Source organism: Acanthochromis polyacanthus, chromosome 11, assembly GCF_021347895.1.
Source record: "Acanthochromis polyacanthus isolate Apoly-LR-REF ecotype Palm Island chromosome 11, KAUST_Apoly_ChrSc, whole genome shotgun sequence".
Classification (NCBI taxonomy): domain Eukaryota; kingdom Metazoa; phylum Chordata; class Actinopteri; family Pomacentridae; genus Acanthochromis; species Acanthochromis polyacanthus.
The window spans coordinates 20,486,043-20,506,565 of record NC_067123.1 but is presented as its reverse complement, the minus strand read 5'-3'; the positions used below and the strand labels follow the sequence as shown (position 1 = coordinate 20,506,565).

General features: G+C 40.6%; 1 protein-coding gene across 1 annotated transcript in view; it reads left to right on the top strand.

The window, feature by feature from the left end:
* The first annotated feature begins 6,196 nt into the window (after positions 1-6,196).
* Positions 6,197-20,523, top strand: part of kcnk9 (potassium channel, subfamily K, member 9) — a 46,624-nt gene continuing 32,297 nt past the window's right edge. The window contains exon 1 of the mRNA XM_022194075.2: positions 6,197-7,458. Within this exon, the coding sequence (XP_022049767.1) occupies positions 6,846-7,458 (613 nt within the window). The 5' untranslated portion in view covers positions 6,197-6,845. The remainder of the gene's footprint in view (positions 7,459-20,523) is intronic.

Sequence of the window (20,523 nt, the reverse complement as noted above, 5' to 3'; positions counted from 1 at the left end):
GAGGTCTGGGTAGTGACCGAAAGAACGAGATCGCAGATGCAAGTCACTTAAGTGAGCTTCCTTCGAAGCATGACTGGGCTCAGCCTTAGAGATAGGATGAGAAGCTCAGACATCCGGAGGGAGCTCAGAGTAGAGCCACTGCTGCTTTGTGTCGAAAGGAGCCAGTTGAGGTGTTTGGACATCTGATTTGGATGTCTCCGGTGAAACTTCCTTTGGAGGTTTTCCAAACACGTCCAACTGGTAGGAGAGCCCAGGAGAGACCCAGAACACACTGGAGGGATTATGTATCTCATCTGGCCTGGGAACGCTTCGGGATCCCCCAAGAAGAGCTGAAAAGCACTGCTGTAGTGAGGGATGACTGAAATGACCTGCATGACCTGCTTTGTCTGCTGCATTCACAACCCAGCCCCAGATAAGCGGAAGAAATCGCATGGATGGATGTCATACCATCATGTCCTCAAGTTCTCAGTCAGATCCACCCTTCAGTCATATCTAGTTTGAAAAGAGTAAGTTTGCAAGTTGGCTTGGTCCAGTGGAGCCCAAATAGAGAAGTACTCAGCTGTCAGTCACTTAATCCAGCTGAGTTGGATGTCCAACATGTCTCATTCGTCAGTCTTAACTGTTCTTGTCTGACGTCTCTGCTGTCAGTTTGGATCTTATGTAGAGAAATTCTGCCCTCATACAGCCTTCAGAAAACGTTTCCCGTTGTCTGTGCAGGTTTGTGTGATGAGCACCGCAGGTTGGGTGTCATTACCATGGAGACAAATCTGAACAGTTGCCATTATTAAACTTTCCTCTCCAGAAAAGCATCAGGAGTTCTGTAGGTGGGCTGAGCGGGGACTTGAGACGTGAGAACGTGGAGCTAAATATAGAGCGACTACAGATCCAGACACCGCTGATTAGTGGAGCTGTTTAGACTCTTAAATGGCTGCATTTATGAAACACTGCGCTTGATGTCTTGGCTCCTGCATGCACTCAGCGTCCTACTGAAACCAGCTTGTTCTTGTGTATATGGTCAATTTGCAGTGTTTTATTTCCAATCTAAAATTAGTCAGATGGGAAAATATCCCTCAAGTCCTTTGTGGCAAACCTTTAAAAGCCTCACAGTAGAGGAAATGACATCAATGCATTAAAGAGCACCAACAAAAAAACACAGCAACATTAGTGATTCAGATGTTTAGAAAAGCTTTTACATTTGCTTTTCTAATCACGCAGTTCACTCCAGACAAAGAGTTTGCCGATTACCACCTATATTTCCTACAATATCGGATAGAAAAAAGACAGTTCGGATAAAATCTGACGAGAAAAGCAAATAAATCACAACTAATTTAGGGGATATTAAACCTCGCTTTCTTCTCACGTCGACCTCAGATATCCACAACTCTGTTCCATTACCTTAAGAAATGTGAATGGAAGTCTAGTAGCTGAGCTTCGGGCAATGATATAAAAAGTATACAATACTTTGCATTTAAAAAGTGAAATTGGTAATGCATTTTAAAACAGCAGCTATTTTGGCCCACGCTCTACACACTGTGTACTGATCAGCGTACAGGAAGGGAGCAGTGCAGATTATGATTTCATGGATTTATTCTCCAATTCTGTCCCAGTAAAAAAATGAGAAAAGTAGCAGAACATTTTCATCAGGTCAAAGGGAGAAGAGACCTGTGGCTGGCATTAAATATGTACCGTTTAGGACTATAGGTGGATGTTATTCCGAGTTGTCAGCGGTACTTCACATAATGAGCACACAAACGTTTTCCATGTTCTTGTGTCATGGGTTGATTGCTAATGTGGAATTTTTGGTGACTTTATATCTATTCCAGATGTTTTTCTAAACTCCTTCTAAGGTCAGCTTTGTTCTAATATCCCTTTAATACACTGATAGAAATTGGACTTTAATGAAAAACTAAAACCAAAGTATGGAATACATCAGCAGATGATTTCTCATTCTCCTTTAAAGCTAAAATAGGCTGGTTAGCTATTCTGTACGCTTGCTAATTAACAGAGCAGGCTCACCACGAGCTCCATTTAGCAGAAATAACCACGTCAAGGACAAAACAAAGGGAAGAATGAATCTCTCAATCATCATGGGGAGATTTATTTTTTGTCAACAATTTGTCAACAGTAGTTGTTTAAATTGTATGACGACATTACTGTTGAAAAGTTTAGGATCAACCAGACAATTTCATGTTTTCCAAGAAAACTCACACTTTTATTCATGTGTTACCGTAATTGCACAAGGGTTTTCTAATAATCAGTTAACCTTTCAACACCATTAGCTAACATAATGTAGCATTAAAACACAGGAGTGATGGTTGCTGGAAATGTTCCTCTGTACCCCTATGGAGATATTCCAATAAAAACCAGCCGTTTCCAGCTAGAATAATCATTTACCACATTAACAATGTCACTGTAGTTCTGATTCATTTAATGTTATCTTTATTGGAAGAAAAATCAGCTTTTCTTTCAAAAAAGAATATTTCTAAATGACCCCAAACTTTTGAACAATAGTGCATATTGTTAAACTTTAGATTTAGCAGAAAGAAGTACATTCCAATCTTAAAAATTCAGGAACGCAACGCAATGATCATGATCGCAAGAGGTCGACTGCCTTGCTCAAGAGCACTTTCAGGTTTGAAATTGTTTGTGGAAGGAGTTCCTTCTAATGCATTTGGTGGGTTATCCTTTCCTTTTTGTTTCTTTGATCCCAGCAGGGCCAAACCAAACGGCTGCAGGTGCAAAGAGGAGCTGTGAGCCCCAAATGAGCCCCTTGAGCTCCATTTATCTAACCTTTCTCCGTCGTGTCTGTAGTACTGACTTGATAAATAGATGATTTATTTCCAAAATACTCCAATGTGGTACAACATGCAATGAAAGCCTTTTAAATGGGACACATCCTGAACACAAAATTAGGTAATGAATCACACTCACGCACCTCGAACTAAATCTGCATTTAGAAATAAAAAATCAAGGTAAACTGTTTGTGCAGGATTGGATGACTCATTACAAAGAAATTTCCACTTAAAATAAACGGAGGAGATCGTGTATATGAGTGCAGAATTATATTATCATGATTTACAAGCTCTAAGCTTCTTATAAATAAGAGGAAAAAAATCTAAATTTCAACACAGCAAACTATGGTGAACTTTTCAGTGAGGTAGTTTAATAGAATTTAAACTCGAAATTACATATTTAGAATGTTTTTTTCCATGAAAATCATCATCTCCCGCCTTAAAATGTCTTAAATCTCTACATTGATTTTTGCTTAAGAATATGCAAATCTATGACGTTCCTTCCTCTACTCACTTCTCTTCACTCGCTGCAGCTCAAACACACCAGCTCACCTTCATCTCAACTCAAACACTGTAAAACTACTCTACACCACAAAATGACAAATTTTAATACTGGAGAAATTTGAACCTAAAACTGAGTCTGCAGAAGAAGGATGATACAAAAAGTTCCATATGTACATCTTAACAAGGTAAAATAAATGATTTCTTTAATAAATTGATTTTTTAAAGGAAGGGGGCCAACACAGAATGTTTTCTTAATTTACTCTTAATTAGTTCACATGATTCAAATCTGTGTGCTGTATGTACTTGAAATTTCATCATGTATTGATTCGAGCTCTGTCCCTGCTGACAGCCTCAGCCGTGCTGCTGCAGCCTGACATCATACTGAACCCAGAAACACTGCTCCACATTATGACTCATATGACTCCAGTGCTTTACATAAGAGGGGTGGGAAAGTGGATAAAGTACAGTCTTGGTCATGGTTTGCATTGTTTTTATGTTGATCACATACAGTAGATTATGCATCATTCAAAACAAGGAATTCTTGGTACTTCCAGTCTTAATGCAGTGCACATTGCATAAGTATCTGTAAATAAGCTTATAGTTTTAAATTTAATTAAACAGAATAAGTTAATTAGATTTTTCAAAGTGAATTAATGAAAATGAACTTAAAAGGGATAAATCCCCAATTATATGGAGTTACTACTGAAAAAGAATTGTATTTTCAATAACTTATTGTGAGATTTTAGAGCCTAATAGGAACAGATTTTCACTGAATAGAAAAATGGTTGCATTTCAGAGCTGAAGAAGGCAGTCAACAACTTTGTAATGAATCAATGATAAGACTCATTGATGTGAGGTATAACTCACTGATGCTGACATATTAGCTAGATCTGTTAGTACAAGACAATTCAAGTTATTAAATTGTATGAACCTGAACTGTGATGATTTGAGCTTCTTTATTACACCCTGAAAATTATGTGTGGGCACAAAAAATGCAACAATTTGCATTAGTCTGCTTGAGTTATGACAATTTCTACTGAAATAATTTCCAAGTACAGTGAGTAAGGAACATTCCCTCAACAATCAAAATTAATTTTAATACCCAGTACAAATCATCCGCCATTGTGCAGGCATATTAAGAACTTAAAGTGAAGAATTAAGCAATCACGCCAATTTCAATTTAATTTTAAATTAAATGATGCAGATATTTGAGTTGAAATCTACAAATAATATTAAATTAATGCAACTATCAGCATTATTTTGTCATCAAAGTGATGTTTGCAACTTGAAGAGTTTATCTAAATCAGTAAATATTAACAACAATAAGAATAATAATTACTATTCTTGTTATCATCATTATTACTGTTAAAAGTGATAATAGTAATAATAATAATAACAATAATAATAATAATATAACAATGACAACAACAATGACAATAATAATAGCTATTTTTATTATTATTAGGCAAGGCAATGCAGCTTTATTTATATAGCACATTTCATGCACGGGGCAACTCAATGTGCTTTACATCAAAATTTTAAAATTGGAACCATTCAAACAAGCATAACAGAGCACAATTAAAATGACAAATATAAAAAAACATAGAAAAGAAAAGGAAAATTAGAATCATTAAAGAATACAATTACAATTTGCATTTAAAACAAGTTAAAATAAGCTATAATAGGAAAGCAATGGCAAGCAATGTCATGCATTATTGTTATTATAATTGTTGTTGTTGTTCTATAGGTGCTTTGACTGACTTTTAAGAGAGTTAATGTCATATGGTGTCACTTCTTCTCTCCCCTGTCGACCAGCACACTGCCTCATTCATCACTCATGTTCTAACGTTTACTATTTTGTAACAACAAAAACGTGGAGGACGCTGCAACTGAACGTCAAACAACAGTAAAGGTGACCTGTCAGTCAGTGTGTTGCTCTGTTGCATGCTGGGAGGTCTACCATCATGCCTAACACAGGTAGAAACTTATACAAACTACGCACTTCACATTGACTCCAGCTTTATTGTTTAATCCAAACAGGAAATGACTCCATAAAACAATTCAAACCTGACTGGCAGTGGTTGCTGATGTATCATTGATGCTTCCATGATTCTAAAACAGTGCTGAGCTGAAAGTGCAGCAGGACGCTGATAGCAGCCTTTTCTCTTTCTCTGTGAATCCCTTCATTGGCTTCCTCCCTGTTGCATGTGACGTGCTCCTCAGACTGCTCCAACTGTACAGTAACTTGGCTGCTTGTTGAGCAGCGGAACAGTGAGGCGGCAGCAGCCTTCAGCACCGCGGACAGCGCCAACAGCTGAGCCGGTTTGGAGCTGAGGTCTCCCCGCTGCTGTCGGAATGTGGAAAAAAACAGCCACAAATATGATGATGTGAGTGTCAGTAAAGCGTCTGTGTCCACACACTGAGTAGGAGTGGTCACTGTGGGAGGGGTCGCGCGTGTGTGGATGGACAGGGGAGGAGGAGGGGGGGCTCAGTCACTGGTGCTCCCAGCTGGTTGTCTCCCGGAGAGGAGGCTTCCAAGAGTAGGCAGAGACTCGGGCCAGAACTCGGATGAATCGTGACACTTGGAGAAAAAAAAAAAGAGGAAAAACACAGAAGACAGGAGGAGCAACGCCCACCGCGTAGAGTCTGGAGTGTGTGGAGAGATAAACTGTGGAGCCCTCAAAATACGAGCAGTTCGTGACACGCATGGTGAACCCAGAGGCCCCCGCACGAAGACGACCAACTCGTGTGTTCTTTTTTACCCCCCTCCTCTCTTTTCTACCCCCAAATGAGCCCAGAGTGAGCAGCAGACAGTTGAGGAGAGACGCTCTGGAGTGCGCTTGGATGTGCGCAACAATGCATGAGTGCCACTGCGGGCACGAGCGCGCCGTAACCTTTAATTAATGTTGCTTCTTCCAGCACTAAAGTGATTTTCTCTCCAGCTTCTACGCACCCTGCTGAGCAAACTCTGTTTTCTGATGGAACCTGTTGTCGACGACTGTTTGTTTCGTGTTTGGATTATTGTTCCATCCCTGTAACAAGTGGTGAGTTGATGCGGGAATAAAGAAACAGAAGAGGGGAAATAAGGCTGTGGGTTTTTTCCTCTCCAAATGAAGACCTGCGCATTGTGTGAGTAACTGGATGTTCCTCTCCGGTACTCTGTGACCCTCCTGTCTTGTGGACGACTCAGCACATTTGTGATGAGGATGCCCGCTGCTTGGGAGGAAGGTTCGAGGATTTCACGGACACTAAATTGATTTTCTTTCTTCCCTGTACATGGAGAATGGCTGCTAAAAATAGCCTGAATGCTGATGAGGTTCCAACGAACAGGTTGCTGTTTAGCTGAAACTTAGTCACATGCGGAAAGATGCCCAGTTATAGGACATTTTAATTCACATCGCAGACCAAGTTAGAGTGGAGCTCTTTTTTTTTTTTTTTTTTAAAGGATCTGTCAGCGCTAATTTATTTGCCTGGAAGCGTTTATTCACATCAGAGTAGTTCGCTGGAGGAGAACACAGACCAACAGGCGATCTTGGAAGCAGCTTGTTGATGGCACTGCGCACCGGGAGGACTTGGTTTGGACAGGTCTTGCGCAGGGTCTCTCGGCTGCAGGGCTCCTGGTCCAGGCGATCGAGCAGTCTCTTGTGTCTCTCCGCGAACCAGGAGCAGGATCTGGGGGTCTGTCATCTGGATCACTACAAGGCGGGGGACATCCACCGGTGCTCCGACTCCGGCGTGCACCGCGGCCAACGTCACCGGAGCGCACCTTTCTGCGCCTCCGCCTCCAGGCGCTGTCCACACGGCTTTCCCCACCCTTGCTGCGCCTTCCCGGGGAATCCGAGGGGACATGAGCCCCTCGGTCGCCGGTTCCTGTTGGCCATGAAGCGGCAAAACGTGCGGACCTTGTCCCTGATCATTTGCACGTTTACATACCTGCTGGTCGGGGCCGCCGTCTTTGACGCCCTGGAGTCCGACTTCGAGATGCGCGAAAAAGAGCAGCTGGAAGCGGAGGAGAAGCGACTCCAGGGGAAATATAACATCAGCGAGGATGATTACCGCAAACTGGAGACCATCATCATGGAGGCTGAGCCCCACAGAGCCGGGGTGCAGTGGAAATTCGCGGGGTCATTTTACTTTGCCATCACGGTTATAACCACCATAGGTAAGCCTCAGTGTCTGAGTCTCTAAAATGTGTGTGTGTGTGTGTAATTAGTACAGCTTCTCACTGTTGCGCAACAGGACAATTACATTTTCAGGGCAATAAAACGGTTTGTAGGCTGCAATTAGGCACGTGTTCATATTCAGAGCAGGCAGAGAAAATAAAATCAGACCTGAGCAGAAACCTTCGTAAACTCCTGGAAGACAAGTATCGGATAAAGTTTTTAAGCAACATGTTGCAGCTCTCACTCTGTGCTCCGAAGGGAGTTGGGCTGAGAGGATGGAGCTTTGCGTCACAACCATGGTCAGAGCGCACGAGAGTACTTCGATTTGTACTAAGAAAATAAATACTTTTTAAAAAATCACATAAAAAGGCTGAAGAATGACGTAGTGCGCATATCGCTCCCTGTGGTTCAACTACATCCAACTTTTGACTGTGCGTCACCAGGATGCAACTCTGAGCGAATTCAGAGAGTCAGACATCCGGAGACGTGAGAGGAGCAGCAGGCGGTGATGTGGTGCTGAAGGAACAGCTCCTGGCAGGACGAGAGTTCACAGCTCAGACCTGACATCACTGCTGCTGATCTGCTCACTTTCTGCACCTCGTCTCACATGGTGATTCCTGCCATCTATTTAAGGATGTGACAGCAGAGCACTTCATTAAAGTCTGATGACAAATGAAAACAACTGCACAGCGGTTTTCCTCGTTTATTTTTATGATTCTCCTAAAACGCCCCATACATTACACCATTTTGACGCTGCTGGCGCTGATGCATGGGCGTCATAAAGGTTTATTCCAGGCTGGGAAGCAGAGGTAAATTCAATTTCTCTTTGTTTACGCTGCACAATCAAACCGCACTGTATTATTTTTCGCGTTTAACTCCCCAACAACGCCGAGTGAAGCTTTTGTGAACTGACTAGGAGTTAATTGGATTAACTGAAATGTGTTTGAGAAGAAAAAGTTTGGATTAATGAACTTCCCTTTACGCAGCGGTCACACAGACGCGCTCTCTCCATTATAGGAGCCACACACTGTTATTCAAGATGAGGACTTTTAGCGGCGAGGGTGCTGGGGGTGGGGTGGAGGGTCCTAATGCACCAGGCCTGTCCTCCAGTTTGCCAAGCAACACTTAAAAGGCACGACTGCACAGCGCAGTGAAGGTGGATCCGCCGTTGTTTCCAGGCTACAGCAACGAGAGCCATTCTAATATTCGTGTTGCGTGAAGTGGTTACATTTACTGCAGCGGACTGTGTCTGCTTTGTAGGAAACAGCGCTCTTCATGTGTTATCATAGTCTGAACAGGAGTTTAGAGGTGTTCAGGGGACACGCTTTCTCTGCAACATGTGCATGATGACCTCTATTTGACTCCAGCACGTGATGCGTAAAAACCTGGGAACAGGAATGGAATTAGGCACACAGATGTTTAGAATCAACTTGGGCAGGACAGGAATTGAATCACGGCAGGGGCTGCATTTATTTTGCAGTCTGCAATAAAGGAAAGAGAAAGGAAAGAACTGCGGCCAAATAGAGTTATTGATTGCAGGAGTTTAATTTCTTTGCTTTAGGTCCAACTTTAACTCATTTTCCAAACATGATTAAAAGAAAGCAGGCTGTCCTGTGGATGCAACCAGTCTGATGTGTTTCCATAATTCTAGAGCTCTAAATGAATGATTTTAAGTAAAGTGTAGCTAAAAAATAAACATTTGCTTCCTAAAGTAGGTTTCTTTTTATACTTGGCCATCATCACAAAGCAATTCAAGTCAGTGCACATAAACTTCATCATTTTACATGGCCACTTACACTTCAAAATTCGAAAAGATGTCATATTGACAATTACTTTTTCACAAAGGATCAGTAAAAATCTTTTTTAATCTCATCTTAAATCATAGGTAGGATGGCTTTTCATTTTTTTATTCTTTCCCATTCTTGCCAAACTCCATAAGAGACCAACAATAAATTGATCATTGCATTTTCAGTGCAAACACTGATAAACTTTATGCCCTCTGTTACCCTGAACACGACCACTGCACCTCATTCTGAGACAATCCCACAAACATTGTGATACTTTTAAACCAAATATGTCCCAATTTGCTGCTGAAAATAATCCTCAACAAATACACATTCTGTCCTGATTCAGTAACATTTGCTGAAAACCAAAGTGAGCAGAAATCATTATGAAAACAGAATTCTACAGACCAGTGATCTGAACACCTGACATCTTCACCGGGAATCAGTGGATTGGAGAGCAGCAGACACGCTGCAGAAATATTTAGAAAAGCGCTAAAGCACCAAATTACGCTTTAATTTGGGATCTGCTATTATAAATGGTCAGCTTTAACATTAGAATGAAGCATGACTCAATTTTAGTTGTACAGAAAACAAACGACAGCTTAACCCTATCACCTTCAAATTTACTAACATCTTTTATCCTTGGAGACAGTTTGACTCCAGCAATTTAAACCTCCAGAAAATTATTATAATTCAAACTGATCCCCAAGTTCATGTGTCAGGTGCTTTCTGTCTGTTTTTTGACTACCTAAGTAGCCCTTTAAATAAAGCAACTGCCCACCCACTGCCCTCATACATCCAGAATATCTGGTACGTGACTATGGAAAAAGAAAAACTGCAGATCCCATTAAAATCTCACTGACTAACCTAAAATTTGAGAGAGATATCATTTCGGTGGCTTTACATTATTTCAAAGTACTTTTTCTTTGGTAAACATAACATTTAAAATGAAAAACGATTTATGTTATCAAGAACAGTAACGTGTATTATGTTTGAGATGGAAAAACAAACACAATTTCAAAAAGTTTAGGGCCCTAAAGTTTTTTGAAGATTATAAAATTACATGGTATAGTGACCTCAATATTGTCCAAAACAACCAAATCTAAATTGTGTAAAATGTTGATATTTCTTATATGTTTTCATACAGCTAAAAGCCTGGGGTCAAATTAGCTCCAAACGACACTGATATGTACAACATGTGTACAGGACACTGAAAACATATCATCACATTCATTTTATGTTTACCCAGTTGCCCCCAATACATTAAAATAAGTCATTAACTTTGAAGAAAAAATAAGGATACCAATCGTTTATGTAGAGATGCCAAACACTGAATGATAATAGGAGGTTTAACTAAAGACAAAACAGAGACGATCAGGATGGAGAAAATGGACATGATCATTAGGTGAAGCAGCACCCAGTCACCTGATCATATTTCACTGCTGCGATGTGTTCAGTGCTCTCACTGGTATTACAGTAGGTTTTTGAACAGATGGGATTTCTTGGTGCTTTGGGGACTACAGGACTGGAAAGTATAATACAATCACAGGAAAGTGTCTTGATGTCAGTTTGATATCTTTTTTTGTGATTTGCCAGCCTCTCCAGACCCATTTCATCTGGAGCTTCAAGTAGGTTAAACCCAAAGCTAGGAATTATTCGCAGGTAGTATTTGACCGAGCCATCCGTGACTTTAGGCAGCGGAGCTTTGATTTCTTGATTTTTTATTTTATTTGATGAGTTCATCCTGTGATTGGGAGGCTCAAACATACCATGCAGCTGAAATGTAACACCTCACACTCACCTGTTAATGTCTTAGCAGGGAATTTTCCAGTAGGAAATTGTGAAACTAGATTTGCTCTTCAGCAAGCTATTTATAGGTTTTCTAATCATTATTTTGGCCACAAAAAGCAAAAGTAGCTTTGTGTGAAATGAAACTCTGCCGCAAAGATAAGGAAACAATTCGGGCTGTGTCAACTATGAACTGTTTGTGGAAGCTAATTAAATTCAGCGTCTTCATGTGGGACTGTAAAAATAACGTACAGAGATGTCGGCTCAGATATGTGACGCTTCATGCTCACACTCTCACAGCGGGGATGTGTACATTCACAGCAGAATAAACCGCACAAAACCCCCAAACATCCCAGGATAGTTTCAACAACACAGTGTTGTACAGGCTACCAGCATTCAGGCACACACATTCATCAACTGTTTACTACAAATCTGAGGAGTTGGTCCCTTTAATATCACAGCATCCTCTATCTTTAGAACAAACTGAGCATCCACACTACAGCTACATCATATACTCATGGGAAAACTAATTAAAATCAAGTATCAGTGATTTGAATCATCTTCACACACGTGGAATCTGTGATTTAGGGTGTTGCACATGTTTACATTCACATCAACATCCTTCCTTCTTCCACCTGCTTTTCTTCTATCCTGGCTTGATAATGTAATATCAACAACATCGTCTGGAGCAACCAAGGGCTGTTTAAAAAGTCCAAAGAAAATTCCTCAGTGCTGCATTAAAAGCAGCGGTGACACCAGCAATAAATATCTTTAAAGAGGCAGTAGAAGTAATAGCTGCTGCTACTGCTATATGTAGTTAAAGTGCTTGTAACCAACAGTAAAAGCAGCGTAGTGTTGTCAGTAGTACCATCAGTAGTAGTGGTGGCATCGGTGTGGTAGCTTCCTGATTAGCTGTGTTAGCAGCAGCGCCAGAAGTAGTAGTAGTACTAACAGGTAATGATTGCTGGAGTGAAAATATTAGTTTTAGCAATTTTGCTCATATATCAGCAACTGCACTGGCAGCGTCATTGTAGTAGTTTTAGTGATCAGTGTACAGCAAGCAGCTGTATTAATAACAGTAGATTTTGCATAGTAACAGCAGCAGTTATATTCATATTAGTGGTAGCAGCAAGATTCAAGACAGTATAATGCACAGTGAAATGCACTGAGCTCCTGTTCCTGACCGAAACAATAATAATAATATTAATAATAATAATAGCACACTAGATAGATAGATAGATAGATAGATAGATAGATAGATAGATGGATAGATGGATAGATAGATAGATAGATAGATAGATAGATAGATAGAAGTGTCAAATAGTGCAAAAATATATATAAATACATGGTGAAAAGTAAACCGCGGTATCAGCGATTGCATCGGCAATACCAGCAGCTCTAGTAATAATAGCTGCAGTATTTGCAATATTTGCAGTTTTATCAGTAGTTGAAACAGTAAAAATAGCAGTATTTGTAACAGGAGAAGCAGCTGTATGTTTTATTTTACTTATACTTTATAATTTGGTGTTTCCTTGCAAAGACAGACAGCAGCATGAATGAATAGCTTACATATATGCAGACGTGAAGCACAGAAAAAAGCGTGACATGAAGATTAAGAGGGCAATAAAGTATCCTAAAACTGTAAAAATACATGACTTAAGTCATCAGTGACAATTATGAATCAGCATCAGTGTGAGGCCGCCATAATATGTACGTCCAAGTTAACGTCTTGTAAAGTTGCTGTGAATTCATTTAGTGAGACTGGTCCTTTATGAATGAGGAATTTTTACATCTGAGTTAGTACTCACAGATGTTGCAGTAGTACTATTAGTAGTGGCTGTGGCATTAGCAGCAGCTGTATACAAGCAAAGGTAGCAGCAGTATTACTTTTAAGGATTACAAACAGCTGTAGTAACAGCTGCAGTAATACAATCACTATTAGCTCCAATCATAACAGCAGTTATGGCAATAATAAAAATAATACTGATTGATGAGGCAGTGATTGTAATAGTAGAAGTAGTGATGAGCTGTAGTAATAACAGCAGCAGCCTGACCCCTATGTGTGTTCATTTTCAAAAATATTACAACTATTCCAAAAGTACAAGAATCCAGCTGAGACAGTTTCCTCAGTTAGCTTTTAGGATTCATCAGTCACTAAAAATAAGTCATGTATCATTACAGTACAAGACAAAAAAGTCCTGAATAGTCCACCTGTGGCATTCAGAAAAAAATATCCAACATCACCATCATCCACTTCTCCAAAATCATCAGAGCTGTTTATCTGATTTCTTACAAAATTGCCTCAATACATAGGTAAACTGTACAGTAAACTGTAAAACTGTACAAAAGATCACTGCTTCCATATATACAAAATTGAATCTGGTTTTGTCTGGTTTTGGGAGAACAATTTCAAACCATTTAAAAAAAATAACTTGAACAAAAATAAAGGCTAAATTAGAACACAGATGATCAGCTTTGTTACAGGAAAATGAAAAACATGCAGTAGTAGATGTAATGTAGCAGCAGCAGCAGTAATAGCAGCTGGAGTGGTAGTTATGGTAATGCCAGTAGTAGCTGCAGTATGAAAACTGCACTTTAAATTGAGCATCTGAGACTGCACCCTCATGAAGGATTAGAGAGTCTTTCATGTTCAGCTGGAGGCCTCACCTGACTGTGCCTCGCTGATAACGGGCCAAACAAAGTAACACCGGTCGCAAGCTCTGGTAGTCGTCAGCGATCAGAGGCTCGTCCTCATTATCATCACATCTCCATAAACTGCGCGGCCGCGAGGAAAAATTGGCCAGAGGTCCGACACTGGAGCCCAGCTGTGATAATGTTAGCACATGTCAGAGCAGCTGTCTTGAGCGGCTCCGTCTCGGCTGTGAGCAGCCTCCCCTCCATCCACGCTGACCTACCAGTTGACTCTATTTATTCCTCGTGATTAATTGCACCAAATGTGACACTTAGTGATGACAGCATGTGGTGAGCGCAAGGTGTTCTCGCTGAAGCTCTGCTCAGAGGGAGAAAAGCAACCACAGCGTGCCATAGTGTGCATATCCACCTGCCTTTCTCACCAGGCTAGGTCGTGTTGCCGGGAGACTAAAGATAGCTTAAAAGGTGAAAGTCATCCTGCCAAATGTCTGGAAATATCAACATGTGTATATACAGTAGATATGCAGAGTTCAGGGTGTGACTGATGACTGACACCAGGGATATTTTTTTGAACAATCACTTAAACTGTCGGTCAGATTGAAACATTGTAAGAATTCAATGCTTCCTTTATGAAGCTCCACAACATCATTTAAAAATTCTTTCCGCAACCCAGACTAATAAAGTTTAATCAGGTTGAGCAGCACTTTAAGGCCGTACTAAACAGCATCCAAAAAACATAATTGCTTTTGTAATCAAGAATGTTTTGGCTGCTAACAATAACTAAATGAAAAATCAGTCCTTTTAATTAAAAATGAATTTTCCATGATGTTTTGTTGCAGTTAAAACCTTCACCTTTCAGATCGAATGTTAAACCTGACAGTCAGCTTTAATGGAAAATAATGAGGCAGTTGGAGGAACACATTAGCACCACAGTGTTTGTGTGTTGCTAGTGTTAGCATGAGCTAACAGTGAAGCTCTGAGAAGGGCAGTGCAAAGACGCCCCAGCAGTGAGCCGTTTCACTTTGTCATACTTTGTATTAAGAATATCCTGATAAGGACAGTGAGCACTGAGCAATGTGAGGAACAATTTAAATAAGCTTTGGGGTTCTGTGTAGTATGGTTGTACTCAAGTAAAGTTCAGCTTTCATAATGTGTCTTTTTTCAGACAGGTGAAAAGAAAGCATCCAAATCCACATTTTAAAAGTTATTATTTTTTACTACACTTTGTCTGTGTGTCATTTACAGAAATTAATACATATCTAATGAAATAAGAACACATTTGCATGTTTAAGTATAACATTTTTGAAAAGTTATGATACAAAAAAACCCCAACAACACTAACAATCATTGCCTTATACAGGGTGTCCCTAAAGTCTGGACACAGGAAATCTCATTAATTATAATTTTCTTTTGCCTCCACAGATTAAATAAGGGTATGGCGTTTAATATATATTTGATTAACGATAATATATATATATAATTTAATACATTAAACATTTATATATTGACTAAAATGCTGTTCAAAATTTATTTTCTTCAAATTATGTATTTTTACCCAAGGAATGCGATATAGTTATGTGACGATAGGCGTATGTTTGTCTGTCTGTTGGTCTGTTAGCAACATAAATCAAAGCGCCTCTAGTTACACTGCTATAGGCCTAGGCTGCTGGGGGACTTGTCTTGATGCACTGAAACCTTCCCTAATTACTGCACCAAGGAACGTGGTGGAGTTATGTGACGATCAGCGTACATTTGTCCGTCTGTTCGTCTGTCTGTCTGTGCGCAACATTACTCAAAAACGGACTAACAGATTTGGATGAAATTTTCAGGGAAGGTCAGAAATGACACAAGGAAAAACTGATTAGATTTTGGCAGTGATGCAGCTTATAGTCTAGATCCATAGATTTTTTAAAAGATTTCTGTATCATTGTGAGATAGCAGCACGGCATCACTGTAACTATGACAACAAGTGAACACTATGTTAGCTGCCTGCTGATGATCACAAGATTGCGATCCTACTAAAAATCGACCACTGCGAACCTAACAGGATTTATCCATTGGAAATGATAAAACGACTGAGCAGCCATGGCAGAGTACTACCATCTCTGAGTGCTTTTTTTGTTGCCTATGTGTCCAGACTTTAGGGACACCCTGTTGTAAGAACTCTACTGGAGGAGTTCATTGTTGACATCTATTTTATTTTCTTTCATGTTTTTCGTCTTTAAACTGATAAATAGGAAACATCCACTGTCACTTAGCTCTGGTTTGGTTTCCACCAGCTCAACAAAGTATTTGTCTGTTTAGCTTCTGAAAAGCTTCTTCACTGTCAGTCTTTATCTATTGCTTTGTTTGCTCATAGCCAAGTAGTGCGTTTACCAGAACCTTTCCCTTTAAAAACACCTGCCAGCTTGAAACAGGCTGATAGAAACAGGGTGAGTGGGACAGCAAACCAAAGCAATTCATTAAAAAAAGCACAAAAAACCTGCACACTTCAGAGTTAGGCGATAATTACAACTTGGTTTGTCACTAGAGTAAAGCCTTGTGCATTAAATAAAGTCCTTTAAATAAGTTTTAACAGAAAAAAAGTGATTGTTGCAGCTTTTAAGCTCTACATAGTAAAACATTACCTCTAACCACTGGTCATAAAACAAAGTTTTTATATTCCAGGAATGCTGTTGCCCACAGTGACACAAGAATCGCATAAACATTCAAAATGTCCTGGTGACTTCACACGAAAACAGGGCATGGCTCAGTTTCAGAAAAACGGAGTTAACTGCTCCCTTTCTGTAGTGTTCCAAAAGTGAGTAGTGTCCTCCCAGATAAATTCATCACCCATCCCTTCTAATGAAAGCGCTGTGTGAAGATGAGTCAGATGCCGTGTCTTTGTTGGAGCTATTGTGCCAGTCACAGTTTCCATTACGCTGCACAACAACTGTCACTTCCAGCCCAGGGCTTTATGCAGGGCTTCCTTAACCTGCAATCACACACTGAATGCAGTTTATGTGGCAGGAGTCCACTCACAGAAAACACAGTATGAATAAACCTGTTCCAAGTATTCATTTTACTGCATGGCTTTCTGTAATATTAATAAATGATGTAATAGCAGACACACAGGTGGGTAAACTGTGACTGTCATTACAAATCATTACTAGTTGCCTCTATTTTTTCCCTAAAACTCTCAAGTGTTAGATATTGTGTTGAATTAGATTTTTATTCATATATTCCACGCATTAAATAGATACATGTTTTGCTTCCATCCCTATCTGGCGACACAGCAAAGCATTTCACATGTAATTTAAATGCAGTCTGCAGCTTGAATAATATGGCGTCCATAGGGTTTAGTGGAGTGAAGTGTTTCCAAGGGTCCCTTTGCATACAATAGATGTGCTCTGTGATTTGACTGATACTCAACGTAGGCCATAGGCTGCTAAAAGCTGCACTTTGCTGCCGCTCATCCACTGTAATCTTGACGGGGATTGTTAGGTGGAGTACTGGAAATGTGAAGCATGTGGACAGTGATTGCTGTGTGTTTACGTGCGTGAATATCAGTGAGGTGGGCTGAAGGGTGGCTCCAGTGCACACAGATTGTCCATTTATGCTGCGTCTTGACAGTTATTGATTGGAGAGCTAGATGTACATGATCATCACAGTTTTCGGCAATTTTCACTTTTGCCTTTGCTGGCAGGCAGCGTCTTCCTTCATTCCCTCCTGCTGTTTTGGTGTCATTGGTTCATGCTCCCATTCGAGCATAAAAATCAAAACCACGAGGAGGGTCAATAAATCTGCCGCTTACTTCAATTCAATTCAATTCGATTTTATTTATATAGCGCCAATTACATTTCAAATTGTCTCAAGACACTTTACAGAACCCATATGCCTGAACCTCTGGAGTAAGCCCTAAGGCGACAGTGGCAAGAAAAATACACTTTTAACAGGAAGAAACCTTGAGCAGAACCCGGCTCATATCGGTGGGACCCATCTGCTGCTGGCCAGCTGGGTTGGGAGGGACTGAAGAGTTGGAAAGGGAGAGGGAGAGAAGGGGGAGAGAGAGGGAGAGGGACAGGTGAAGAGGGGGCGTGGGGTTCAAGGAAACATATAACACACATTGGGATACATCCATGATAAGATAGATGATACATACAAACTACAAGCCAACATTGAAACTGATTCGTGAGTGTCATGGTGTACGACTCCGGCATTAAATACACTACATATATAGCTGGTAGTAAGATGCAAACAGCATGTAGATGAGCATGTAAAGTATAGTAAGGGTGATGCAAAGTGGAAATGGACAGCCAGAAGGAATGGCCTGGATTAAAGAGAGCAGCAGCATCCCACAGTGGACATGATGGAGACTAAGCCAGTTGGTGGGACAGCAACCACAGATCAGAAGCATGCAGATCTGAGACCAGGGACACTCGGAGAAAGGAGACATGGGGAAAAAAATTGAATGCAATGCGATAATGATATATACAGTAAATACATAGGTAACACAAGAAAAGCTCTAAGAGTGCAGTACTCCATCAAGGCTGCTCAGTCGCTGTATCATTTCCGATGGATAAGTCCCGATAAATCCACAGCAGTCGATTTGGAGTAGAATCGCAATCATGTGATCGTCAGCAGTGACGCCATGCCGCAATCTCGCAATGATACAGATACATGTGATATAGAGAGGTCTCCCAGCAGCCGAGGCCTCTGGCAGCATAACTATGGGTGTAGCTAAGGGACGTTGAAGAAGAAATTAAGAAATTCTTGACGCCATATTGGCGGCAATATCACGGGTATCTCCCATCACTTTGCATGGAATATGTAATCCTCTGACACATCAAGGACACAGGATTTCATGACTTCTTTTCTCAAGCATCAGTCACTAAAATGACTGAGTGTATTTTAAATTCAGGTGATTTGCTCATTCACAATGCAAGACATTGAGCTGCACAACAGGTGTATATATAATGATTAATGGCTTATGTCATCGTTTTTATGGTCCGATTAAAGCTGCTCTGATTAAAGGAGCAATTTGTGAAAGCCAAGGAGGACAGTTTCACAGATTTTTTAGTGTTCATCAAGTGTCATTTAAAAGGTAATAAAATGTAAAGACAGTTTGCCTTCCTCCTAAGCTACACAGTAATTTGTTCTAAATCATCGCAGTCTCACAACTAATCATTGTCAAGCGATGTCTCTGAGTGTTTGTGCCAAACCATATGGTTCACCAGCATTACAGAAACACTGCTTCGAGTGCTTTCTTGCAGCTGGTTTTGAGAGATCAGGCTGAAATATCTCAACAGCCACTAGATGGATTGGCACAAAATTTTGCACAGACAGATGATTGCTGCTGATTTTGACTCCCTGACATTTCCTTCAGCGTCGCCAGGATGACATTTGCGGTTTTGAGTGAAAACAATTATTGGATGGATTGCGGTTCATTCTGGGGACAGACACTCATGTTTCTTTCAGGATGTATTATAATAACTGTTGGAACTACCATCAGCCCAGAAGTTTTATTTTTCCAGTACTTTGGTTTATGATCACTCAGCCTCTGCTGCACCAGAGATGGTATAAGGGAGAAACTCGCTTCTTAAAGAATCCAAATAGTAACTTGTGGGCTAATTCTGTAGCACCACACATGGTGATTGTATGATATAGTCCACCCCTCCACCCTAAAAGCCAATAATCTGCTTTATTCCAGCCAAACCGAGAAACATCCAGCTAATTATTATAATGTTACACTGACTTAAGTGCTGTGTCGGGAAAAAGTGGGGAAGTACAACCTATGGGGAACATGTCTTTAAACAATATTTTGGGGAAAACTCATCCCAAAATAATCACATTTGACAAGTGATTCTATGCAGACTTTTTTTTTATATCCAAGGAAGCACCGAAAGCACAGTTATGGTTTACTGTCCACTTATTCAGACTGACACCAGGTCTTCTTAACCTCACATATCTGCCCAATGGGGTATTACCAAGAATCCTGCCATGTAGCAAGAGTTGCCTATAAGGACTTTAACTGTACTCCATAGTTCTAATTAATAAATGCTTAATGGTCTTGATGAACTTTACACCTGCTAAATCAAACAAGTTAAAAAGTATGGAAACGTGCAAATCCACAGCCTGCTGTCATCCATAACACCACACAAAAAGACATGGTTAAATCTGAACACACCACCTCCACCTGAAGCATGGTGGTGGCGGTATCATCATCAAGCTTCTCAGCATCAGGCCTTGGAAAGCTTCTACAAGTAGAGGGTCAAATGAATGAAGCAAAGCATAGAGAGGAGAGGACAACCTGAGCAGTCTGCAGGGAAGCTGGGACTTTGGAGAAGATTTGTTTTCCAGCAACACAATGATACAAAACATACAGCCAGAATTACACAGAAATGGTGGAAAGACAACAACGTGAATGTTTCACGATGTTCAGGATTGAGGAGTCAGCAAATGTGTGGCTGGGCTTGAAAAGGGCTGTTAGCTTATACTTTGTCTGTGTCACATATCCTGTCATGCATGTATCCAAATGTGTGTTGTGTTTTCCTTGCTTTCCCACCCCTCCCTCTTCTCCCATCCCTCCCCCTTGCCCTCTTCTGTCCTTCTCAACCCGCCCGGCCAGCAGGCAGATGGGTCCCCCCTATTTAGAGCCGGGTTCTGCTCGAGGTTTCTTCCCTGTTAAAAGGGTGTTTTTCCTTGCCACTGTCGCCTTTGGGCTTGCTCTGGGGGTCAGGCATTTGGGTTCTGTAAAGCGTCTTGAGACGAGTTGACTGTAATTGACGCTATATAAATAAAATTGAATTGAATTGAATTGAATTCACTCATGATCCCCGTGCAACTTGATAGTTTTGAGAA